Source organism: Ochotona curzoniae, unplaced genomic scaffold (genome assembly GCF_017591425.1).
Source record: "Ochotona curzoniae isolate NIBS_2020 unplaced genomic scaffold, NIBS_Ocur_1.0 contig_1, whole genome shotgun sequence".
NCBI lineage: Eukaryota > Metazoa > Chordata > Mammalia > Lagomorpha > Ochotonidae > Ochotona > Ochotona curzoniae.
Genome location: NW_024464918.1, coordinates 15,455,355 through 15,482,168, shown reverse-complemented (window position 1 = coordinate 15,482,168; position 26,814 = coordinate 15,455,355). Strand labels below are relative to the sequence as shown.

Sequence of the window (26,814 nt, the reverse complement as noted above, 5' to 3'; positions counted from 1 at the left end):
GAAGAGGGATTCGGCCAAAGGAAATAGGGAGAGAGGAGAAATAACCAGACTCCTTCAGTGCATGAAATAGATGCCTTAAGCTGCTGCGCTTGAGAACAGTAGAATAGGACAATAGAATGGTTGAGTTGGAGGATTTGACACAGACTGTCTAAATTCCATTCCTGGCTTCAGTGGTATAACCATCATTAAATTTCTAAATCTCTTCAAGCCTCGCATTTCTCATGTGTTAAATGGGGATAAGAAGGGTATTGACATAATCTACGTGAAGTACTTGGCACAATGCTAAGCACACACTGAATGCCTGGCATGTTAATGCCTGTGGTTGTTGCTTCTACAAATTCCCACCTAGCATCGTTTGTATGACTCTCAACAAACCAACTCCGTGCAGAGTTGTCAGGACACAGAAAGGAAATTCTGTCTGAGAAGTTCTCTGACAGTGTATAGTCTGGTAAGAGTGTCAAAGGGTTTACACAAGTGAATAGTAGAGAGCAATGAAAATTTTTCTTGAAACTGAGAAATTCAAGATAGATCTTGGTCACAGTTTGTTCTCTTAAAGATTAGATGGGCTAGGGCAGGAGACCAGGCACACAGAGGTAGTTGGGGGAAACTTGTACTGCACTGAATGAGTGGGTATGAAAGAGGACACTGTTGGACTTGGTGTATACTAAGGAGTAGCCGCCTCCCCATGTGGCATGTTCAGTGGGATGAACAGCGAAGCTGCGTATGGTCAGGGAGATAGAGAAAGAGCTACCGTTGCTTTTTCCAGTAAATGAGCACATTGGGGTTTCTGAGTATGAGTTTGTCATTATTGGCATACAGTCAACAGAAATTGCTTCCTTCCCCAAAAGCCTGAGTCAAGGAGCCATCTCAAGGAAATGCTGGAGCCCCTTGGGGACTTTGCTTTTGGCAGTGCACTGTGTAAGATGTGACCGAAATGATAATGGTTATGTTTGATAAGATTTTGATTCTGTAAGTCAAAGAAAAAGGACAAATATAATTAGATGCTGGCATTAGGGATCCTGTAAGATTTTTTTCACAGTTTGGAAACAAAGGAAGTAACAGCAACAGGAAACTTCTTGGCATTAAAAGTCGGCTACATTCAACACACATTAATGGAGCAGTTACCCTGGCCATCTGCTATGTGGATCAAAGGGATGTGTTCCTGTTTTTCTAGGATCCATACAGGGGCCAGAAGGATGCTTTTAATATTTACAGGAAAAATGCATGCTGTAGCATGAGCAAAAAATTGAAGATAGCTTTCCTAATTTTACATGTAAGAGAAATATTCCCAACTAACGTGGTGAGTAAGCTGAGACTTTAAGGGCAGGTTGAAATTTAGGTGTTGAAGGGGCTGAGTGTGGAATGACTGTTCAGACACATAACGCAATATTTACAAAGGGCCTTGCAAAGACTTACCTTTCGGAAGATGCTGTGGAATTCTGTGGAGTTAACAGGCACAGGTAGAGATTAGACAGCAAAGTGTCCTCACACAAAGGGGAAAAGTCATTATTACGGGAGCTGATGTGAATTGCGTGCTTAATCTATGCCAAATGTTGTCCTGATCTGTTTGCGTTTGTTAGCCCAGTTCTTACCACAGCCCTCTGAGATGCTTTGTCCTTTAAAATATATAAATATATATAATATTAAAAAAATGTATATACACATATATATATTTGCATATGTTTACTTGTATTCAAAAGACAGGTTTTGCAGAGAAGGAAAGGCAAAGGTCAGTCTTCCTTTTACTGGTTGACTCCCCAAATGGTCACCATGGCCAGGGCTGAGCTGATTCAAAACTGGGAGGTAGGAACACGGGGTCAGGGTCCAAAGGATTTAGGTCACCCTCTGCTGCTTCTCCAGGCCAGGTGCAGAAAGTTGAATCAGAAGAGGAGCAAGACAGAAACCAGCATTGGATGTCAGCACGACAGTAGGAGAAGTAGCTTACCAAACCACCTCAGTGGCAGCAGCTTTCTTATATTCATTTTACATGTGGCAAGACTGAAAAATACAAAGTTCCCCAAGATGATGTAGCAAGCTAAACAGCAGGTGTAAAATGTAAAACCAGGTGATCAGAGTCTAGAACCTGTGTTTTGCTTATGTTTGTGACAGCTTTATTAAGACTCAATTCACATATCATATAATTCATCTACCTAAAGTTAGTCAATTTTTTCTTTGGTATCAAGAGCTTTTGTTTTCAATATGAATTATATAAAGAAGAAAACAGTATCTTTCCCTCAGCCTTTGCAAAGTTTCCCTCTGTAATAAAGACTGCTTAACATTACAAATGCAGAACAAGCTTATTTTGTGTAAATTTTCAGCAACACAGAGCCTTCAGAAACGTAAAGCCACAGAGGCAGAGCAAGCTGTATACAGTTGGGCTTAGGTTACGTTTGATGCAGAGCATAGAGGAATGATTGGCCCACAGAGGTATGATCTAATAGGGATAAGTGGAGGGAAACTGAATGAGGGCTGGCTGCCTTAATTCATTCTGCGTTGAGGGAGAGCAGAGTAGCAGGCATGCGAGTGTCTCAGAGAAGATGAAGAACAGATCTGAGTGCCTTTCCTCAGGTGTGTGCTCTGCTTCCGGGCTGCTTTCTCAAAATGCCATGCTGCCATATTTTGGAGTTGTGTGTCTTGAACAATCACAAACACATTGCGATAGATAAGTGTGTGTATTTCTAAGCTATGTATCTTGCATGTACTTATAGTATATGTATTTATGAACATGTGTGTATAGGCATGCATGCTGTGTTATGTGTGTAATTTATGTTAGACATGAACTCATATGGATTATAGAAATGTGTGTATAATTGTGAGTCTTAGAAAACCACAGTGTCACAGGATATGCTGTATGTCCTATGAAGGTGCTTAGATTTTATGTTAAGAACAGCACCATGATACAGAAAGGCTTAGAACTGGGGAAGACAAAATCCAATGCTTTATGGATGCTGAGAATCAGCCATGGGTTGGAAAGGCCAGCGCACTAATCATAAGACCAAACACATCCTTAATATTTATCCTCAGCTGTTTGACTAAAAAAAAAATGCAAAAAGGAAATTTTACAACCTGTTTTGTTAGACCTAGAGAGCTCTCACACAGCTTAGATTGTCGTTCACTCTCAGCCCAGAGCAATGGGGGGGGAGGGGGCAGGAATCTCCCATTTGGGAGCAGCACAGGCACATAGGCCGTATCACTGGTGCTGAGCACGGTGCTTTGCTCTTCCCACTAAATTGCTTGATGTGAGCTGATCAGAGGTCGAAGCACGTTAAGGTAGTTGGATTGTACTGTGGGCTTGTGGAAGAGATTACAGCTAGGCAAACAAAGGGGAGCCAATATGAAATCAATATGCAGAGTACCTATGAGCTAGGAAAGAAGGTAATCTGTTTTTCTCTTTTGGCTATTAAGTGCATCACAGCTGCCAGGGAAATGATTCTCCCTTTTGACTTGCTATTTGTCAAGCTGGCTGGTTATTGGGGAATGGTCAGGCTCTGGCAACCCAACTCTGTGTTTAATGAGAGCGTCCTTGCATGAGACTGTATACGTTCTTCTGGCCTATTTCTTTTCCCTTCCAGAGTACTGGCAGTGCTTCTTCCCCTAGCAAATTACGATCAGAGATTTTGGGTGGAGCACAAATAGGGCCAGGGCCTTCATTTTAAAAGGTATGGTTAGCTTTTGAAGTATTTCAGATGGAATTCAGTCTCCTTTTAATGGTACTTAAGCCCTGCTGTCAGTGTAGCCCACCCAAAGCACAGATGGGGGTGATACAGAATGTTTTAGAGATTAACCTGGATTCCCAAAAACTCTTTTTTACATTATTTTTATATTATGTGGTCATCTGATTTACCTATTTTATTTACCTGTTTTCTGCTATTGACCTGTTTACTAAACTAATGAAAGTTATAAATCCCTCCTAAAAGTTATATTTAAGAATGCATCAAATTATATTAAATAAAAAATACACTAAATTATATCTCCAGTTTGCCAAAGGAAATTATCTACATATAGTTGCCAGCATACAAAAGGCAATGGCAATATTGTGATATAATATTTCTTTCATAATAACTTTTAAATGCTTATTTGAACATTTTTAAATCTGGCTGAATGTCTGTCACCTACCAGCATTATAAAATAGCTTTGAGCATAAGCACTGTTTTGAGATATGTGAAACAACTGAGTATGGTAGATATAAAATCACCTTTGATTTCTATCGGTGACAGTCCCACAATGATTCTTAGTACAGACCATCTTGTACGTTCTAATCAAGGGAAATGCTACATTTCAATTAGGGATTAGTAGGAAAAATTGATTATAAAAAAATATAATCTGCCCCTCCCAAGGCGAGAGACTCAGTGACTAATATCCGTGAGTCAGCAGGTGTGTTATGCCCTGGTGATGCCACCTGTTCTCTTAGAAGTGCTTAGGGAACACCTGTATGTTCAGTCATTGTGATAAGCGTGGAATTCAGAAGAAATCTAACGAGACTAGGGCACCGTGTCAAGCCTTGAGACATAACTATAACCTTGTTAATGTTATAAACCACATAAAAGAAGCTCCTATTCTTGTTGACCATGGGGTTAGCTGAGTTATCAGCGGGAAGATACCACAGTAAACTACATCCAGAAAGTGGCTCTCAACAGGGACATGGTGAAGGGGGCTACCCCAAAAGATCATTGGTGTCTTGTCTGGAGACACCTTGGACTGCCACACATCAGAAGAGATGCCAATGACATCCAAGACAGACGGGGCAGGGAGGTTTCACTGCATCTCACAATCCATAACACGGACCTCACAGCAAGGACTTGTCCAGTCCTCGGTGCTAATGGCGCTGTGCTTGAGAAGCGCCAGGCCAGAGGAAGCATGTCCAGAACACTGGCTCAAGTGTCACCCTAAATACATGTGTTTATTCCTTGCTTGCTGCCCTCAACCCTCTGCAGAGCTGGTGTGTCCTCATGCCTAATTCCTGGACGTTTTAGATGACATTGTTTTCTGTTGTGTTGTGTCTTACATCAGGCCATGCACACAGCAGGTGGAAAATCAATATTAACCACTGGTAAGAATGTCCCTGATAACTCTGAGCTTTGTCCTCAAGGAGCAAGGAATTCAGAAGGAGAGCTCTCCAGGAGAAAACTCTTAGAATAGGTAAAATAGGGGTGGCATGAATTTGAATTTGTGCCTCTTGCTTGCAGCTAACCTGCTGTTGCCTGTGAAGACAGGAATACCTTATGCCTATAATATAGGATGTGTATACAGTTATATATATACCTTTTAATTTAAAAAGATTTTAAAAGATATTTATGACAATACAAATGTTAAGCACTGATTTGTACTTAGCATTGCTGTATACACTATATGCTTATTTTATTACTTTTATTATGTTTTTCACAGTTTGTCCCCATTGTTTCCATTGAAAACTAGGATTGTTTCTTCAGTTATAGAAACCTGTTCTTGTTAAGGCGAAGGATAAACTTACCTGTCAACTCAGACATTGAAATTGATCCATGCTAACTTGTGCACTAATGTGAGGAGCACACATTTTAGCCTCCGTGGTCACATAGATGTGATTTCATAGTGTGGTGTGATTGTTTAAAATTCCAAGTTGTGTTTGTTTCTTATCCTTTGAGGCTTATCTGGGTGCAACCTTGAGATGATTCCTCAAGTTTTGATCGGTTGCCTTGAGGGAGGATGATTTCCTTGGGTCCCTGAGTCTGCAGGTCCTTTGCCCTAATAGATTAGGGGCAATGTCAGCTTCATCCATTTAGCAAGCTTCTCTTTCAGCTGTTTCCGTATGTCATGAAAATCTGGAAGTAATTTTTGCGTTGCCTATGTAAGAACTTCAGAAAAATGAGCCTGGGCTTATTGATTTGTTAGTGTCCAGTGTCCCTAAAATTGGACCTTAGGGTAAGACTTTCTGAGATCTATGAAAATATATACAGGAAAAATGTAACAGACCTTGATGGACATCTTGTCTTAAAATCTTAAATCGATCTTTTTTGGTTTATTCTGACATTAAGTGGACCTACTTATAAAATGGACCGTTTTTAAAGATTAAAAGGGAATCTTTATTTGATCCAGGAAAAATACTTTGAACAGCACCATTTTTCACTAACAGTGGTATTTTAGTGTGCAGGCTGAAAATGTAGTTCACTGTTCATGAGGTCTTCACATAAATCTCAGCCAAAGATTGATATATAATGCCCGCTTTAGCAGCACAGGAACAAAGCCCAGAACATTTAAAAGGCTTGGAGTTGCATGTAAGGTTGGATGGGAAGATCAAGATGGGAGATTCACCATTAAAACAATTTACAACAAAAATGTCGCAAAGTGAAAAAAAAAAAGAGACAGGTATCCACCATAATCTAAATTAAGGCCCCATCGCTACCTGGCAAAACTTACAGCCGAAATTTGCAATACAGAACAAATATATCTCATCACCTACAAGACGGAGTGGCTAGTGCCAAGGATGACTTGATTCAGTTATCAAAATAAAGAGCTTTGTGAATTTATTATATTAAGGAAATGTGTTTTCCAAACCCAGTAACTCATTGTCACTTTCTTATTCGGAGGCAGTTTCTTAATCTTGCAAAATTTCAATATTTATCTTCCATTACCTCAGAATAAGCACCAGTTCAGATTTGCTTTTAAAATAAGAGATAACATGAAGCAGAATATGGCATCCCGGGGAACTTAACACCAATTCTCATTTGAATAGAAGCATCATAACGGCAGCTTTTGTCTTTTTCCTTCACTATTCTAATCACCAAACCACAGAAAAGAAATAGCCAAAATATTTTAAAGCTGTCTCTGCAATGAGGAAGCTGCAGGAACATGCACATTTAATTCAAATAAGGAGGAAGAAGGAGGAGGTAGGCGTCTATCTGGATGAACTTCAGGACAGGTGTGCCTTGAGTTTTGTAAGAACACACCTTCCTGACATCACTCAGATTTTACTGCCAATTCCTGCTGCCCTTGGTATCACCATTGGAATCATTAGCACATTTGTAACATCACTAAAGCCTTCTGAGTACAATGAAGATGTCAGTACTTCACTCTTAGAATGGTTACTGTGGGGGCACTGCGCAGTAGCCTAGCAGCTAAAGGCCTTGCCTCATGCACACCGGGATCCCATATGAACGCTGGTTCTAATCCTGGCAGCCCTGCTTCCCATCCAACTCCCTGCTTGCCACCTGGGAGAGCAGTCGAGGATGGCCAAAAACCTTGGGACCCTGCACCCACGTGTAATACCCAGAAGAGGCTCTGGGCGTCTGGCTTCAGAGTGGCTCGGCTCCAGCCATTGCAGCCAGTTGGGCAGTGAATCAGCAGACAGAAGATCTGTCTCTCCTCCTCTCTGTATATCTGACTTTCCAATAAAGATAAAATAAATCTTAGAAAAAGAATGGTGACTGTGGGACTTCAGTAAGGTAGCTTACCTTCAGATAGACTAAGTTCTCAATGAGTACAACTGTTCATATCATTTCAAAAGGTAACCTTTAAAATTCCAGCTCTGCTCATCTGCACGTGGCTTGTCACAGTTGTACAGTAAGGTGAGGGCCTGGCCTGCAGTTCATTAGTTATCTTTGTCAGCATCTCTAGGCTTTCTGGAAGTCAACACTTAAAGGAATCCATAATATTTTATTCACGTCAAATGATATTTAAGTTTCCCAAGTCTCCATTAATACATTAACCATCACAGACTTCAGCAGTAGAAACCAAAGTTATGCTGACCAAAAGGAATTCTAGCAGAGAAACACAGACGTGATGTTCTGTGTCCAGGGAGTCACAGAATGGGGGAAAAAAAATGGGCCAAACATAGGACAAGTACTGCTGTAACGTCCGGGGCATAATGCAGAGGTGATAAATAGAAACGCAGCAGTAGTGTGACAATAGCATGCGTTCATGCTTTGGAAGGATGTGTTTACAAGTTAATTCAGCCTCCTGTAGCAGGAAATAGAATTACCCCTGGGAAAAACACTGACATCAAACTCACAATACTTTCTGCTTTTAGGGCATACCATCAAATACAACCAAGATGATTGGCCTATGAATATAAGCCATTGCCTGTTAAACTTCTCAATTTCATCAGATAATAAGATAAAACATCTGAAAGGATGAAAAGATATAACGAAATCAGGATTAAAAAAAAAAAAACCCTGGTATTTTAGGTTGTAGAGCACAGAATGACAGGCAGAAAAGCAGTCATAACCAATACATTATCAGGCGCTCTAAATGCTGGCATTCAGGCTAGGGTGTGCCAATCCCTGCTCTAGGCTATGAGTTTAGCTTCTGATTAGTTCATAAAGTCAATTTCAAATATAAATACATCATAGTGTAAATCTAAACTGTGACAGGGGCAATAAGCATGCTTCTATTCCACACTGAATCCTCAGCATCTCTCATAATGCCTGACATATGAATGGTGATCAAGGAATAACAGATGTGTGGATAAGTATATGAAGAGATGGACGGATAGCAGCATACGTTATCTGCTGTAGACAAGAACAGTTAACAGTAAACAAGGATTCATTGTACTCTTACTGCATGCCAGGCAGTGATTGGCCTGCACTATTTCAATGACTTAGTAGACTATGAGGAAGATACTGTCATAGTCCATTAGATATGAGGATTTTGTGTGGACCTAGACTTATCAGTTGGTCTATCTTTTGTGCCTTAAACTCATCCTCCATTAACCATCATATAGATGGTTGTGAGAATCAAAGATGTCACATGAAAATCTCCATAAATACAAAGCAGTATTCATAAACTGAGTAATATTTATTCAGCCTAGTTCTGGTGCGTAGGAACTACTTGAAACAATTGATGCTCAGTGTGTGTTGGCCAAACTGGTCTGGGACACCCTGGGATATTTCAGGGCAAGCTGTGGCCCCTGGAGGTGTTAGCTCTGTTACTCAGCATTATACCCCTAGAACTCAGTGCCTAATTCACACTAAGAACATACTGACCAAAGGAAGAAGTAAATAAACTAACAGGAATAAAAAAATGAGAAAATGCATGTGTTCGGCTAAAAAAAGACCACATGGCAATAGGTATGCTGAGTATTAACATTAAAGCTTTCCTCAGAGACTAGGATATAGATCACAAAATAAATAATTGGAGATGTCTGCTCTACCCATTTCTACCTTAAAAGCTAAAATATTTTCACAATGAATCAGAAAGGCCTTTTTTTAGGACAATTTGTCCCAATTTCCTTGTTTATACAGGGCATTACGTTTTAAAACAGATGCTAATGCATTTACATTAAAGCGTATGGATTTACAGCCTGAGATGAAATATATTCAGGGATAGAATGCCTTCATCCTGTTCAGGGAAGGGAAGAACCACTGGCATCAGATTAGCATTGATTAACTGCCACTGGACTGAAAAAGTAATACATGATATACTTAGCAAATACCCAAACAGAGCTGTAAAGCTCTGCAGATACAGGTTTTGGTGCTCATGTGTTTTTTTTTTTTTCCTTTTTTAAGATGCTCTGTTCAACTTGTAAGAATATACCCTTTTACACTGAATAATTCAGACTTTATAGACACTCATATCTTCTTTGCTGTGTGACACTGCTGCTATTTGTAGGAAGAGAGTCTCCCCGACTGTGCCTCCAGATTATCAACAAGAGAGATGCTAAATGCCATCACAGGTGTCTCACGGTAGTTCAGTCTGCACTGAGACTTTGAACAGCCATTTCTAAAACTTCGTCTGCTGCTGGAAAGTGACTTTCATTATCCTGTATATCTCCATTTATATTGAATAGGCATTGATGTTCAGTCATATCTTCATATGGTTATTTTTAAATCACAGACTTGGGGAGCTTTAGAGGACTATACCTCCTGCTTTAGTGACAATGGTGCAGTAAAAAAGACATGAGGACAAGGAACCTCTCCCCCTAATCAACAAAGATAATAATGCATTATTTGGGGTGCTTCTAATTGTGACACAGAGCAAAATCTGGTTCATGTAAAAAAAGTGAAGTTTCAATGAGAACTTACAACTGATACAAATGAGAAGTCTGAATGCAGCCACCTGTGGTACTTTTCCATTCTTTGACCCTTCCCAATGTTCCTTCAGCCAGCCCACTGTGTCGGGAGACAGAAATAGTCTGGCCCGTTGGACCGCTGCAGTATTTGGAAAGATTTGATTGGCCCTCCCTGGGACACAACCTGGAGTCAATCACACTTTGTAGGAAATGAGATGTTCTCATGGAGCAGCCTAACTCACATTCCTGGCTGGAGTGATGGGGGATCTCTTATTATCAGCTTCAGTAGTATCCTCCAGAGCACACATTGTTCCCATATCAAAGGGGGAGTGAAAGGATGTCTGTTTGACCCATTGTGAAAACTTTCCTTTGGATTCTTTTTTTCTTACGAACTCTGGAAGATTTGTAATAAGAGAAGTGCATTATTTATTGCTCTACCTTTTCTCCTTGGTGGTATTCCCTAACTCTGGTTAATACAAAGCCAGGGTTTGATCCTATTGTGGAAGTGCGATGTCAAAGAGAAATGGGAGTGTAAAAATGTCGCAGGCTCTTGGTATAATGTAGCAAAGGAAGCGAATGACCCAACCTGTAGCACCTTTCTGAGAGCTGCACTCCTGCAGAACTACCTAATGAGTGATCTTCTTTTTCTTCAAAAAAGACAAATTCAGTTGTTACTGATCTGGTGAATGTCCTGCAGGCTCCATGAATGCTCGACTTGGCTATACAGAGAAGAAAGAGACATAAACAGAAACTTCTTATGGGGATATTTGGGGGAGTCATCTAAATGCATAGGGCATGTTTATTTATGTAAATAGCAGAATTCATCCCACCTAGTCCATGGGTTAAGTAGAAGTGTTCATTGGAAGATTATAGGAAGACAGACTGGTATCAGTGTATTAACATTCAATCAAATATTACAAGTTCTGTGGCATTCCTTTTGCCAGTTGGAGATCATGTGACCTCAGATTCTTTATTCTCTCCTTTGCTCTTTCACATTGTCTTATTGAGATGCCTGTTCTTGCATGACTCTCATCAGGGCTGCTACGCCCCAGTGTGTATGTTGAAGTTTAAAATATGAGTACTGCAACATGTGTTTCTGGCTTCACATTCCATCTCTTTTACTGAGATGAAGGGTGATCTTTTTTTTTTAAAGATTTATTTTTATTATTTTTTCATTGGAAAGGCAGATATACAGAGAGGAGAGACAGAGAGAAAGATCTTCCGTCCGATGATTCACTCCCCAAGTGAACGCAACGGGCCAATACTATGCCGATCTGAAGCCAGGAGCCTCTTCCGGGTCCCCCACGCGGGTGCAGGTTCCCAAAGCTTTTTGGGCCATCCTCGGCTGCTTTCCCAGGCCACAGGCAGGGAGCTGGAAGGGAAGCGGGGCTGCTGGGATTAGAACCGGCGCCCATATGGGATCCCGGGCGTGCAAGGCGAGGACCTTTAACCACTTGCGCCACCGCGCCGGGCCCGAAGGGTGATCTTTCTTGACAAGTGCATAGCATGTCGTTCCTACTGGTTATGGCTATCTAGTACCTGTCACCCACTAACGCTGGCCTCTGTTTTAGTTTCCATTCTTATGCTAGAATCCAGATGACCTAGTATAGATGGAAAGCAATTTAAACATGATCACCAAGATGCATGTCAACAGAGAAACAGCTCAACCAGAGTGAGGATGAATAAACATTGTGCTTCTATGGTGTTCATTTCCCAGTGGAAGGGATTTACAGAGTCTGACTCATAATTCCCAAACTCATCATCATGAAAACCGGCATGCTTAGTGTGGAGTGAAGAACACAGGCTCTGTGGCTGGTTATATGTGCCTTCAGATCCTATTTCTCATGTTCCTTGTACCTGAAAGGTTTCTTCACCTAAAAATAAAGACGTAATATCACGTGCTTGATAGAAGTGCACCGAAATTTGTGTAAGTTAATCCATGCAGTGCTTAAGAAAACTCCTGTCAAAAACTAAGTGCTCGGTAGATGCCAGCAGTTGATAGGACTTTCCCCAGCTGGCTCTGAGCGTCCACAGATGCCTGGTAGAAAACTACCATTAGTGGCTTGGTCACAAATTGAGAGAGCATTTTATGTTGTCAGGGAAACATGGATAGGACTTCCCTACCTTGAGTTGATTAAGATAATCTCTAATATCTTCATTTTCTTACCCTGCATAGTCACTGGAAGTGTGTCTACTCTGCACCACTGTGCTGTCGAGAGGATCCATTGCTTTCATTTCTGAGAGGTCTCATCTCCCCAGGACCCTTTGCCTGGACATTCTTCCAAGTCAGTGCCAAAATCTGCCTGTGCCATCACTTCCTTCTGAAGTAATACCATCTCCTTTCCCCTGGGAGAGTCTTCCTAAGCTCTGCTAATGCTAGGCTTTCACAAAAGGCAGGAATTGCTACTGCTTTAAGGCAACTTCTGCTTCAAATCTAGTGGAAACCTTTTGTCATGTAATGGAAATGAATTTCACTAAGTCAAAAAAGCCAGACACAAAGCTCTATCTTCAAGATGATTCAATTTATATAACATTCTAGTAAGGGCAAAAATATGGGGCAACACTGGGTGACAAGAGCTGGGGCTCAGAGGAAAAACTGACCCTAAAAATAGACAAGAAGAAAATCGTTGGACTGATAAAATGTGCCAAATTTTGCATATCATGGTAGATAACTAACTATGCTTTTCAGTCTTTGTGTATGAATATACCACAAAGAATACATTCCTTTTATGGAAGCAAAGATACATTAAGAATATACAAAGACATGGCTAGCTTCTGGAATTTGAAGACAAATGAAAATAGGGAGGGACAAGCAAAATTAATGTTTTTTAAAAACAGATAAAGTTGTGGACAAAACCAAAGGCATGGGTTATTCCTGATGTGTTAAAGGAGGGACTTCCTGTTACAGGAAGTAAAACCTCATCAAAGGTTGTCAGCAAAGCAAAATTGCCTATTACACTTAAGCTTTGGGCATTTGATACTGCTGTACTAAATTGGAGAGATTACCAGGAAGACCCCTAGTGCAAATGAGAGAACTGTTAGGTGACAATTCCACCTGAACTAGCTAATGGCAGTCTTAACTGTTTACTTTCTCCGGTACCAAACTGTAAGGTATCAGAGTAATACAGTTGGTGCCAGATCCTTCCTAATCTCTCTAAAAGCTGCTTTTTCCTTCTTACATGTTTCCTGTATAGAGGCAATTAAAATCAAAATATCTAAGCTAGAGCTACGTGTTTAGAAAAGCACCAAAACTCCCATGACATGGTGCTTAACTTTGAATCACTGAAGCAGAGGCAAAATACAATGACACATTTTACAAGATAAGTAAAGCACCATCGAGGGTCTAAGCTAGGTGTCGGAGAGGCACAAAGGAAGCAGGAATTAGCAATAACTGAGGGAGAACCAGGCGAGGCTTCCTAGTAGATGTGGCATTTGAACTGAATCTTAAAGGATTAGATGCACGGAAAAGGAGAGGAAAGTACTTTCTAGCTCGGAGTGTTGTGCAAGAGAGTGGGAAAGCTAAACCCAGCTCGACAATAATCTGGCACAATATAGAGCTGTAGTCAAATAATCTTTCAACTCTCCTTCAATTGAATTATTGCAAACAAAGAGCTTTTGGTGAAGTGTTGGGCCTTTCAAAGGGTCAGTTTACTTCTCTTTCATTGTCCATATATAGAATTGTACTGAACTGCAAGCATGGGCAAGTTCCAAAATTTTCTTAAAGTGATTCCAACAAACGATTCATGCAGCCTTGTGTCTCCCCCATAAGGATAAGTCCAGTGATAAACAGCTGCTGTGGTGTAATGGTTGTCTGTGTCAAGCAAACCTGAAACAAATCTTGGTGTTTTTCTCTTGGCCTTATAGCTCCAGATAGCATTTGGTACTGAAGTACTGAGTGGATCCAGTCATATCTGTATCCCCTAAAAACCTCCCAGTCCCCCCAATCTTGAAAAACACGTCCTTGCTTCTGATGAGCTCCAGAATTCCATCACACTGTCACTTCCAGCTTCATGGGACTCTTGGAAGTGATTATTTAGAGACGGAGTTAACCTCTGTGGCCACCCCCCTCTGTCATGGAGAATCTGTACAAGAGATCATATACCTGGTTTCATGAATAAAAGTGGAATTTCGTTAGCAAAACAAAGGGGGAAATGGTTGTTAAGATAATTATATGCTAGCCATCCTGTGAGTAAAAGTCACCAGATAAGGCAGAAATCACAGCATCAAGCTATCATTTAAGTCACCTAGAAGTGTGCCATTTTAAAGTCTGCTTTCATGACAAGATTGCATTCAGAAATTAAATCATTCAAGTGTATTAATGCTTTGAAACCTGCAGCACTTTTATTAAGATTTCACTTGCTGGTTGTCACTTTTTAAGTCATTGTCATCTCCGTTTCCTGTAAATGATTTTTTTAAGTTTTCCCAATTATTTTTTTTAGACAGTGTCTCTCTGTGGTCTTCAATTAATGTTTCAATTTCCTTCTCTGTAGGAAAGCATCACCACCCACTTGCTTGACCACAGGGATAATACATTCTACTTTTTCAATGACCAAGAAACCCTTGCAAGTCATGAAACATTTTTTTTTAGGTCTTTCTGGCATCCATTTCCTATCTCGGTCTTGATTGCCCTCACACTGTGAGAGACATTTCAGAACTGAGATTTCTGCTGGGTGCAAACTGTGTATTCGTGGCTCCCATCTTGCCCTCAGTCCAGGTGGAAGGCAGGCAGAAGCAATGCTTTCTCCGTGCTGCTGCTTGCTCTCTGCTTCCCTCCTGTTGTGATCACCTGTCCACAGAGGTCTGGAGGGACCACCGATGCAGGGCATGTGATGTGTCATCTTGGAGAACCCAGGAGTCTGAGTACAGCTTTCTCATGCCAAGCAACCTCTCCACCCTATTGCTGATGCTCACAATTGGGAGTTGCCTTGTTCCGGGTTTTTCTATTCATGTCAGACGCAATCGCAGCGATGAAATTCTTTGTTTTATACTTTGGTTTTATTTACTATCAGAAATAATGCAGTTATAAGGAGCTAAAATGAGGTTGCTTGCTGCTTGAATGGTTCCTTTTATTTTTTCCAGTTTGGTTTTATTGATACACGGAGTATAAGTTCTGGTCCAATGGTTTCTAAAGTAGAGTTTGTTTAATTAAACTACTTGTCTCTTTGTATTATGCCCGAATGTTTCTGCACATGAATCTTAAACTGCTCTGCAGTATCAATCACATTCCTCACAAATGCTTAACTGTACTTCAGGGCCAGGTCAGCTAAATCATTAGAGTACCTGAAAGGTGGGACGTCGTATTTTATCCATCTCTGTTGTTAGCAGTTTAGCATGCATCATACACTTCAGTATCCAATATATGATAATTATATCGTACTTATATGAGCACCCAGGCTTTTTGCAATATCAGATATATATTATATATATAATATTATATATGTATTCTCCATATATATGCATGTATATATGAAATTTTTAATAATAAAAATAACCTCAGGAAAGATGTACTATTGTTTTCTCATTCCCACAAAGAGTGAAAATGAGGGTAGCTAATTAACCTGCCCAATGTTAGACACTTCTTCAGAGTCTCCCTGAACAAACTCAAACATGGTACACTCTATTTACTATACACGTCAGTCAAAACTCCCAGTCTACGTGAAAACACATGTGTGCCTGCATCCAGCCACATGAACACGTATAAGTCTCCCCAACGATGATGTAGAGCAGGCTGGCACTCTTATAAGCATGTATATTTTTGCAAATTTCATGAATTTGCAAATCCTGAGGAGAGAAATGTAAGTCTGTTTTCCCCACAAAGCCATTTATGGCGTGAGTAGGTCTTCTGTAAATATTTATCGAATGAATGAATTATCTGCACTGTTTAGGAGTTTCTATGCTTAATTCTTAAAAGGAAAATATTTGGTGTGTATCCTAGAAACAAATAGTAGTGACTCCAGATGTTTTGCATGAACAGTTTATTAAATGTTATCAGCACCCAGGAAGACACAAGGGGATTAAACTGCCCAAGAGACTTTTTCTACAAGCTGTTTTCTGACGTCTGTGTGTTGCTGTGTCCAGGAAAATTTACCAAAGTTGAGAGTACCTTCAGTATGCGAAATCCTTAACTACCCAGTTTATTGAAAATGCCTTGATTAAACATAACACAAATCATTTTCTTAAGAAGTTTCACGCCACAGGACTTTTACAAGAAAGAAAAAGTTGAAGTTGGCAATTAAATACAAAACTCACAGTTCCTGAGTGATTTCCTGAGATCAGCTGTCCCACAGTTCACTCTCCTGTCCTTACCATAGAAAATGTACCATAGAGACCGTTGGTTTTTACCAAAACTGAGTCCCAAACATTAAGTTCTATTTAAATGTATATATGTATTTATTTTTCTTTATCATGTTTCTTGTTCCTTCCTAAGGAAAATATGTGGGACTCATAGCATCCACCCTTAGAGAGGAAAGGAAAGGCAATTACTATAGCAAAATCCATTATCAGAGGGTAAGGTTTCTGTGGGTCTTGGTGGTCTTGGGCTGTGACCACTGGCACTGTGCATTTCAGCTCTCCTCTTGAGGCCTGCAATCATCCTTCAGCCTCCCTGGTGTCTAGCTCATTGGCAGCTCCCATCAGTTTCTCTCAGCTTGTCCATCCTCTCTTCTCACTCAGTCCTACCCAACACCTGCCAGCTTTCACCCTCTTCCCTTCACCTCCCTCTGCCTCCCTCCCATGTCTTATGTTTTCAAGAGGAAGTGTTTGTCCATCTGGGCTTCTGAATCAGATAACACACACTGAGTAGTTTAAACAACAGGACTTTCCCATGATTCTAGAGCCTGGGCAGTCAGAATCAGGTGCCACACACTCAGGTCCTTCTTTGTGGGTTCTGGTGGAGAAGAGGAGTGAGCTGCAGGCTGCTTCTCTTCTGAGCATGTGGATTCTGTCATTTGAGACTTTTCTAAGGGCCTCACCCTCACTTAATTTTTTCACAAATATCCCATGTTGCAAAGGCACAACTATGCATGTTCATCCCCGAAAACATGCTAATTTGCCCAAATAGTATTTTGTGCTTAGAACTACCTCTGTGACCTCCAGATTTCTGCATGCTGTGGCGCTAACTTCCTCCTTCAGTCTTATCCCCGGCACTCACTTCTTGCTATGTAGGATCTAGCACCAGTCTTATTTATTAACTTGAATTTCTCTGTCTGAAGTCCTGATGTACACATTTCTATTTCTACATCCTTCTTCCTACTTGTTCATTCCTAATTTTTTAAAAAAAACAGCAAAACTTCAACTTTGTTACTATTGACAATGGTCTAGTATTTCTTTTCGTTTGTTTTCTTGTTGAGTCTGTGTTCAAAGCAGAGCAACAAAGAAAGCAACAGACTTTCCATTTGTTAATTCACTCCCCAAATGGTTGCAACGACCAGCTCTGAGACAGGCTGAAGGCAGGAGCCCCCTGTCTGGGTTGCAGGAATATAAGTGCTTGATCCACCACTTTCTGTCTCCCATGGGGTCAACCACAGTCCTCACTCTCTCATTTTTAGAGTTTATCTCCTTTATCACTATTACATACTTTTATGTATGAGAATAGTTAATGACTGAGTGTGAAACATTCAATATATGAGAGTAGAGTTGCTGTACTCTACCAGACCATTAGTTTTATATCCCATGGTTTCACCAACAGCTCCTGCTTGGTAAAATACATATTTGCTAAATGAGCTAAGCTCTGACTTTATCCAACACATCATTTTTCTCCCATGGACCGCTTGGATTCACAGAATCTGTGAAATGAAGGATTGCGAAAGTGAAGCTACATTGCAGATAACACATGGGAAAACAATACTAGACAACCAGTTGCAAAGGCTCGTATAATGAGGATGCAAAGTCAGACTAGAAATTAGATCTTTGGGTTCCCAGTTCTCTTTGTTTCCAGAAAGTAAATCGTCCTTTCTCCTGTACTCTTAGCACCATTCCTTTCTTTATTTTTGAATATATTCTTGGTATAAAAATACATCCTTATCTTACCAAGCAAAATATGATTTTTATGAAGGCTGTCATTTCGAGTTATATCTAACCAAATAAATGTGGATTAGAAGCTTACTGTCATCCGAGCATCTTAGATATGTTAGCTCTATGGCTTATATCCAAAAAAATTTTTATTGCATTCATTAATACAAAAGTATTTATCATATTTATGACAACATCAATGGCGTTCATCAAGAATTTGACAGAGGTCCCAGCATGGTAGCCTAGTGACTAAAGTCCTCACATTGCATGTGCTGGGATCTCATATGGGCACCAGTTCATGTCCAGATGCTCCACTTCCCTCCCAGCTCCCTGCTTGTGCCCTGGGAAAGCAGTCAAGGATGGCCCAAAAGCCTTGGGAACCTGCACCCACAAGAAAGGGGCACCAAAAGAAGCTTCTGGCTTCTGGCTTTGGGTGGACAGAGCTGCAACATTTGCAGTCACTTGGGGAGTGAACCAGCACATGGGAGATGCTTCTCCGGCTCTCCTTCTCTCTGTAAATTTGCCTTTCTAATAAAAATAAATAAATCTTTAAGGGAAAAAAAATCTACCATGGCAAACTCCATTTAAGCTAGTTTAAATCCTAAATCAATTTTCCGAATAGCACACTTTGATGATTTCTGATGTGTATAGATTTTTTTTTGATTACCACCTATGTGATCAGTTCTAGATGTCCAAAAAAGATTTCATTTCACAAAAGTTTCTGTAGCAAGTTGTTACTTTTATACCATTGTGATTTTTCTGGCCAGTTTCTCCCAAATCTGTATTCCTGTATGAAATTTTTCAAATGTTAGGTTTACCCTCGGTGTTCAGTCTACAGCTGTTTCAATAGGTATAGTTTTAGGTCCTTTCATGTTTATTGTTTTTCATAAAATTTAACTTTTCCAGGTTCATGCTTAAGGTTTTATAGAGCTACAGTGATTTTAGATGTTTGTTTTGGTTTGTTTGTTCAATCTGTACAAATTTTTTGCTCTCTGCCACTTGATCTTACAAAACTCACTTTCCAGTGAGTATTTTAATGAATTAACTGAAGTTCAAGTTGGACAAAAATCTTTATTTTGTTTGTGTTTTTCTGTTGTGTGTTTGTTTGGAGTTTTTTGTTTGTTTCTGCTTAAAACTCTGAGAAGATACTTAGTACTTCTTTTTGATTTTCTAAGGATTTTGTTTTCTTTGTAGGGAAAGAGGCAGCTAAAGGCAATAATCTGGGGGTACTCTCATGCTGTAGTAGATTAAGCTGCCACTTGTAACTGTGGCATCCTCAGTCCAAGTGCCAGTTCAAGTCCCAGGAACTTCTGCCTCTAATCCAACTCTGTGCTCATGTGCCTGGCAAGTAACTGGGTCTCTGATACTCACGTGGGAGACCCGTGTTGATTTCTCGGCTCCTGACTTTAGCCCCTAGCCCATGGCAATTGTGACCGTTAGGGGAATGACCCAGTAAATGAGAAATCTCTCCCTCTCTCTGTGTAGCTTTACCTTTCAAGTAAGTAAATCCTTATGCTTTTAAAAATGGTAGTTTGGTTAGATTAGTCTCAAATTTTAGATCTGAATGCAGTTGACATCAAGGTATTTCAAAAACCTCTATGGGAAAACAAAGATAAATTTTTTTGTGTATATTTTTTAAAAGATTTATTTTTGTTGGCAAGTTAGATATACAGAGACGGGGAGAGACAGAGAAAGATCTTCTGTCTGTTGATTCACTCCCCAAGCAGCCGCAATGGCCAGAGCTGCACCAATCCAAAGCCAGGAGCCTCTTCCGGGTCTCCCACACGGGTGCAGGGTCCCAAGGCTTTGGGCTGTCCTTCACTGCTTTCCCAGGCCACAAACAGGGAACTGGATGGAAAATGGGACTGCTGGGATTAGAACCTGCGCCCATATGAGATCTAGTATGTGCAGTGTGAGGATTTCAATCACTAGGCTACTGTGCTGGGCCCTTTTGTTGTATTTTTTTTTAAATGCTTACATACAAGGGTCTTCAAATGGAAAATGCATATTATGAAAAAACTATGCTTAGATTTCAAACAATTTTGTACCACAACAAACTTATTCTTTTAATTCCATTATCTACCTGCCTCGTGAAATACCTTTATACCATATTCCTCATTGTATAGTTGAGGAAATCAAAGACCATAGAAGTTATTCTGTTTGCCTGAGATCCCAGCAATAAGACCTAGATATCACTTCTCTTACTATCCAGGCCACTTTGATAAGAAATCATGTTGAAGCAAAACTCTGAATTTGGGCATCTTTACTAAAGAGGCAACCTGGTTTTTGTTGCTATAGTAACAAAACACACTTGAGATTTTTGACAAGTATACCCTTACCTGTGCCAGTTGGAAAAAGAGCCATTGAGCCGATCTCTATGGTGATTCAAAACACTTTAGATGGATCCTGTCACATGCTTTATAAGTTCCTGATTGATTGCGTGGAATTAAGTTATTGGGCAGAGAACCAGCTAATGGAAACACATTGATGAAATCATTTTTGAGGGGCATTAAATGGAACTTAAAATAAAGCTGAAATGGCTTTATGGATTTTTCAGTCAAACTGTTTATGAACATTTATTGCTAGTAAATTATATTGTGTCAAAAGAGAGAATCAGTAGGTATGTTTTAATAGAAATGTTTTTGAAATAATAAAATTGAGAATAATGTATTATCCCAGAAGCCTGGTGGATGGAATGGAGGAGTTCATCCTGATAAATGCCTGTCCACCTTGTAGCTTCTCAGAAAGTGAAAAATGGTGTAAAAATCAAAAACCTTGTAGGATTTGGGAATAAGTGGCCTTTTGACAAATATTAATATCTCATCCCACTCTACATTTGATTTTTTAATATAAAGAATTATTGGGAATTTAGCAAGTATTACTTTCAGGGTATAAACATTGCTGTTCATATCCTGTAGACAATAAGGAAAAAACAAATCAGTCTCCTGGTGGAGCTAGTCTAGACTGGGAATCAAGGCCATTAGCTACTTAGCTGAAAGTTGAGAGTCTGAGTCCCTGAGCTGGATGACAATAGGAACATTTCCTGAATTCTCTGAGTAACAGGTCCCAAATTCATAATAATAAATACTAATCATCCTGGGAAGTAGTCCTATTCTGAGAATCAAAAACCAAAGTATCTGATGTAGTTTCCAATTCATAGTAATGATTGATTGATTTTTTTTTAAAGCAAGATTTTACAGAAGGAGAATGAGAACAAGAAAGATCTTCCATCCATTGGTTCACTCTCATTTGACCTCAGTAGGCAGGGCTGTGCTGGTCTGAAGCAGGGAGCTTCTTCTGGATCTTGACATGGGTGCAGGGGACCAAGGACTGGGATCATCCTCCACTGCTCTCCGGGTCATCCCAGGAATCTGGGTCAGAACTAGACCAGCCATATACAAACTGGACCATATGGAATGCCACCACTACAAAGAGAGGATGAGCCACTACATCACCATACTGACCCCAAATTTTTCTTTTTAAGACTCGCATGGATTTTGAGAAGAAAGAATAGGATTCATAAACATGTTAGTAGTACCAGTAGCACTTTATTAATTATAACCTACTGATTTTCATGTACCACAGATCACATTCAATAAAGATTGTTAGGAAGTGTATGTTCTAGCGATATTCTTTATTTGTTTAAGGATGTATTTATTTTTACTAGGTAGAATTAGAGGAGAGACAGAGAGAAATATCTTCCATCTACTGTTTAACTCTCCAAGTGGATGCAACAGCCAGAGCTGAGCTTATCCAAAGCCAGGAGCTGGGAGCTTCTTCCAAGTCTTCCATGCAGGTGCAGGGTCCCCAGGATTGGGATGTCCTCAACTGCTTCCCCAGGGCAGAAATAGGGAGCTGAATGGGAAAAAAAAAGCAGTCAAGACACAAACTGGTACCCAAACAGGATCCTGGCGCTTGCAAGGTGAAGATTTAGCCATTCAGCCATTGCACTGGGCCCAACATTCTTTTTCCCAAGGAAGCTAATCATTGTCGAGTTTCATTCTCAAGGTTACTCAGCTAATTGGAGACTTTGATATCATCACGTAGCAGTCCACATCAGTGAATCTGTCCTCCAGTGTTTGGGACACAAGGGCCATCCTGGCTACAAGATAGCAAAGTCAGCATTAGAATGCTCTCATTGGGTAATAGGAGATACGGAGCCTGAGTATTTTGCTTTCCATATCCATCCTGTCTCCTTTTAGTCAACCATCTGCTCTATATTTCCTAGATCACCCATATAATTTATTTTCCTACGTGTCTCTCAGCAAGCACCACCTTGGTTTGGTATAGGTTGAGATGGCACTTGGGCGCTGAAGTTAGAATCTGACTTTAAAGTCAGAAACCTGCATGTAAACCCTAGTGCTGATAACCCTTGGTGATCCATGAGACTGAGATTCTTTTGAGCTCCAGTCATTTTCATGGTAATACGCCCAGATTCCTTTGCCTGGGGAAGGAGATTCAAGCATCTTCCACTGTCCTCCCACGCCACATGCAGGGAGCTGTATGGAAAATGGAACATCTGGGATACAAACTGGTACCCATATGGGATCCTGGTGGATGTGAGGCATGGATCCAGCCATTAGATCATATTGCCAGCCTTCCCAATCACTTTTAAGTGTAGGGTTTATATAGTGAGAAGCTAAACATCTTTAAGGGTAGAAAGTTGTTCCACAGCACGCTGAAGATGATACCAAGAAGTGAGAAAGGACATGTTTCTGTGACTCACACAGCCTTCTTAGCTTGTCCTAAGATGCCTCCGTTATTTTCTGTGGTCTGTGTGCTCCTCAATGAATCCCAAAATGTTGGACATGCAGAATGTATACTTTAAAAAACCAAATTCAATACATGTTCAAAAAAGTTACATTCCAAGTTCTATGCAAACCCCTTCTTTTTTAGATACAGAGTTCAAAAAGTTCAAGTCTCAATGACAAAATGAGTGGTTTATATATAACAAAAATAGGATCATTCTAATGAACTTTATAGAAAGAAAAAGTTGGGAATTCTTTCAGAATACTTTGATATGTTTAAAACAATGTGAAATGATGGTGTTTGGGATCTTGGAAAGTAAGAAATATCTTAAATAGCTCCACGCTGTATATCCCTTTACCCACTGCCACTGTTAATTTTATGAGTTGTTCCAGAAAATAAATGAGGTAAGGTAAATGAAATATTTCATGTTACCTGGTATGTGGCAGTCACTCAAAGTATTCATCTCATCAGAAATATTCCTTTCATAATGGTATATAATGTTAAATAGAAGCATTATTTTCTGATTTCACTTGTAGTAGTTTGTGACTCATACCAAAAGGAGTGAATATGGCTATAGTTACTGCCAAAGCAAAGAAACAGTTCATTTTCTTGAACTCATTATTCCAAAATAAATCTAGATTTGAAATAATTGTGATTGATGAGAGATTTCTAGACGTGGTAGCAATACAAGGTGATTTTATAAATTTGTCCATGAATGCAAGATATTATTCCACCCTTTCTTGTATCAAAGGAATATTACAAATGTGTAAAAAAATCAACACCTTTATCTCAGAGTGCAGAATCCAGCCTTGGCTAAGTTTAATTGAAAAACTAATATTCAGTGCAATTGTCTGTGATAAAGTGATTTGAAAACACTCTGCAGGTAGACAAATCAGATAATCATAATCTTTATGGCTGGAAAGGTTCAGCGGTGCTGATAAGTTGTAAAGATTAAAAGCGGACAGCACTGTCAAGAGCTACGTGTCTGGATTGGCTTGGGGATCAGTGTTAATACTCCAAGCTGAAAAGCCACACTTGAAATGCTTTCTCATGCTTTGCTTACATTTTCAAGATAATGTACAATGTTCTGTGCATTGTACAGAAGCACTTGCTTGTTATGCCATGCAGTGTTGCCTGCCACTTGCTCAATGCTGAGGTACTGGAGTTGTTACATGCTTTGCGCCCCACACTGCAATAAGAGGGCTTTGGCTGCTGTGGCACAGAGCATTTCCAGTTGGTTGAGTTTTAATAGTTTATGAGAGACAAGAGTCAGAAGATGGAATTTGCTTTTTGGCCTTGCTGTGTTTCCAGCCAAGAATGCTTGCAGTTTGCATGAGTTGATTCTGTGCTCTCCTATCACAAGCCCAAAAGCCAGTGGCAGAATGTGTGCTCTGGAGTTGTGTAAGGTATTCACTGCATCGGGCCACCATCAGAGCACTGCGTGTGCCTCCAAGTTATTCCTCCAGCATCTCCAACCTGTTTCCCTTTCTCTTTGGTTCACAGGAGCTGAGGGAACAGTGTTCCCTAAATCTATAGAAACACCTAATGTCAGGGCAGATCCCTTCAAGGAACTCAGGTAAATCTCCGATTTTTGTTTGCATTGAAGAGTGGCTATTTCTATTTTTCTCCACAGCTCGCCGGTGATTCCTTTGGAATAAGTAGTAACAGTGTCACAAAACTGAAAAGCAGAGTGGGAGAGGTTGGAGAGGACCTGGGAAGCTACAGCCAAAGGGGAAAATTATATAAGCACTTAAGAAAATTAAGAATCTATGGCTGAAGATTCTAGTTTTGAGACTGGAATTTAGACTCATGAGCGTGTTTGTTTCTTGCTGTAGTTTATCATAACGAAAACTGATTCTTTCAGAGAACTAGTAGATAATTGGCACTGATAAGCCCGAAGAAAAGTGCTGTCTGGAGAAAACCGAAGTCTAAATAGAACACGTTTTCCTTTGTAATCAGCTCTGCATTACTTGGTGGCGGATTGGATGGGTATGATGCTAGCACCACCATATGTGGATATTCCATGTGCTGAACTAATCTTCAGGTATCAGTTAATGTGCTGCTTTTGCAGGGAGTGACTCAAGATGCTGCTTGCCATCATTAGCTATAGAAAACAAAGAAGAAAATAGTAGAAAGACAGAGCTAGAGAGGTAGCCTGAAAACCACTGTACTCACCAAAGGAACTTCCCACAACCCCCAAACAGAAGCCATAAGAAATGAAACGTTAACCATTTCTATTGGATGTAAATAATCATAAAGTTTTCCCACAAATAGTGCCCTTGTTCATTTAAGGTAGTTCTTTTTGAAACCACTCAGAAATCGCCAAGTGAGTATAAGTAGTGTTGGAACTACTGCGTAACATCAACCATAGACAAATTATTTACCTTGAACAAGGTTATTTGCCACTTCCTTAAGGCAGTGCAGTCTCATGGTCTCTCCTCTGCAAAAGCAGCTGCCATGTTGGAACTTGCATTTGCCTGCACAGAAACATAGTCTCAGGAGGTTGAAAATACAACATCTTGTTACCAAACAAGCCAGTAGCACTTTTTGCAAAGCCTAGAAGTCATTATGAATATAGGGAAATGAATAAAGCTACAGGGAACACAGAGAGCTGTATTTTACAGATTATAACGTTATAACAGTAGTTAACTTATTATTGCCAGCTTAGTTTGGGGCTACTAGACAGTGAAAAGCACCATCTTGGCTGTGAGGAACTCAAGGATGACCTAGGCCTCTTTCTTTTCACAGTCCTCCATGGAAGACATTGCTTTGGTTTTGGTTTTGGTTTTTGTTTTTTTTTTTTTTTTGGAAAACTAGTCAGTACAGAGTATTGATTAGTGAGAAAAAGGGGATGCTGAGAGAAGTGGAAACTAAAAGGCAAAACAGATTCCCCCATCCTTGCCCACCTCTGCGCAGGAAGTAGCTCTTTATTCTGTAGGAGACTTTGTGTGTGTGTGCATGTATCTATAAGTGATGTGTATTATGTAATGTATACACTCACGTACATACATACACACATATGTATGACTTAGACTTGAAAATAAACCTGTAGTTAAAATAAGTCCAACCTTAACCCGACAAACAGAAAGAACAGTGTGACTGCATTAGCCCACTTTTGAAATCTGTATCATTAAAAAAAAAAAAAAGAGGAGAAAAGAGGACAGAGTTTTTGTTCCTAGGCTGCTCTGAATGTATTCATGGTGTCCATATACAAACTTGGAAAAATATTAAATTTGAAAAGTTCATATGTAAATCTACCCTACTACTATGAAATAATCATAAACTTGAAGTAGCAGATGTTTTCATCTTTAATTCTAAAGCTATTGATGTATTCTACAGAGGCTAGAAATAAAATTTTATTTTAGGATGCATAAAAATATTTTCAAATGTAATTCTAAAACAGGTTTTTTGGTTTGTCCCTGATATTCAAATGTAATCAGGGACTTGGGAGGCCAAAATTCAGCTTTTGTAATCCTACTGCGATATTGATCTAAAGGTGAACTTTGTAGGGAAGTGTAATCTGGTAAGTGGTATCCGAATGTGGTTGACATATTGACCTGGGAATTTGGGTTTTAACAGTTGCGCATTTCACTCTGTGCTGTCGTTGAAACTGAGGTTGGATAGAGATGAAATTGGTAATAATTTGTTGGTTAAGTCTTCCGGAATCTGAGTTAAGACATGGATCAGTGTCAGCATGGCCATATTCATGGTAATATGTGTCCCAGATTTAAGGAGGAGTAATTTCAGTGCAATTCTTGGCTTTGTAACAGTAGGTGGAAAGAGTGAGCTGCTGAGGTAAAGCAAAACTGGTATGCTTGTGAGTGGCCACCAAAGCGACAGGGCCGAACGTTGTGGAGCTCAGTTCTCCTGCAAGCCCACATGAGACCTTGACCCGAGTGGAGGCCTGCTGCCTGTGAAAACCCATGGCCCTTGGAGTGGGACAGTGAATCCCCTGGTATCATGGTAACACGATGGGCTTAATAATTTTATATGTAAATGAAAGTTGAACCTTGCATTTAGATTTTTCCCATATCTCTTCCACCTGCCTTTCTTCAGTATTAACATCATATTTA

The 26,814-nt window shown here is 40.0% G+C and overlaps 1 protein-coding gene across 1 annotated transcript in view; it reads left to right on the top strand.

Moving 5' to 3' along the window:
• Positions 1-26,814, top strand: part of SGCD (sarcoglycan delta) — a 330,294-nt gene that overhangs the window by 227,848 nt on the left and 75,632 nt on the right. Inside the window, exon 6 of the mRNA XM_040991228.1 lies at positions 24,245-24,317. Coding sequence (XP_040847162.1) covers positions 24,245-24,317 — 73 coding nt within the window. The remainder of the gene's footprint in view (positions 1-24,244; positions 24,318-26,814) is intronic.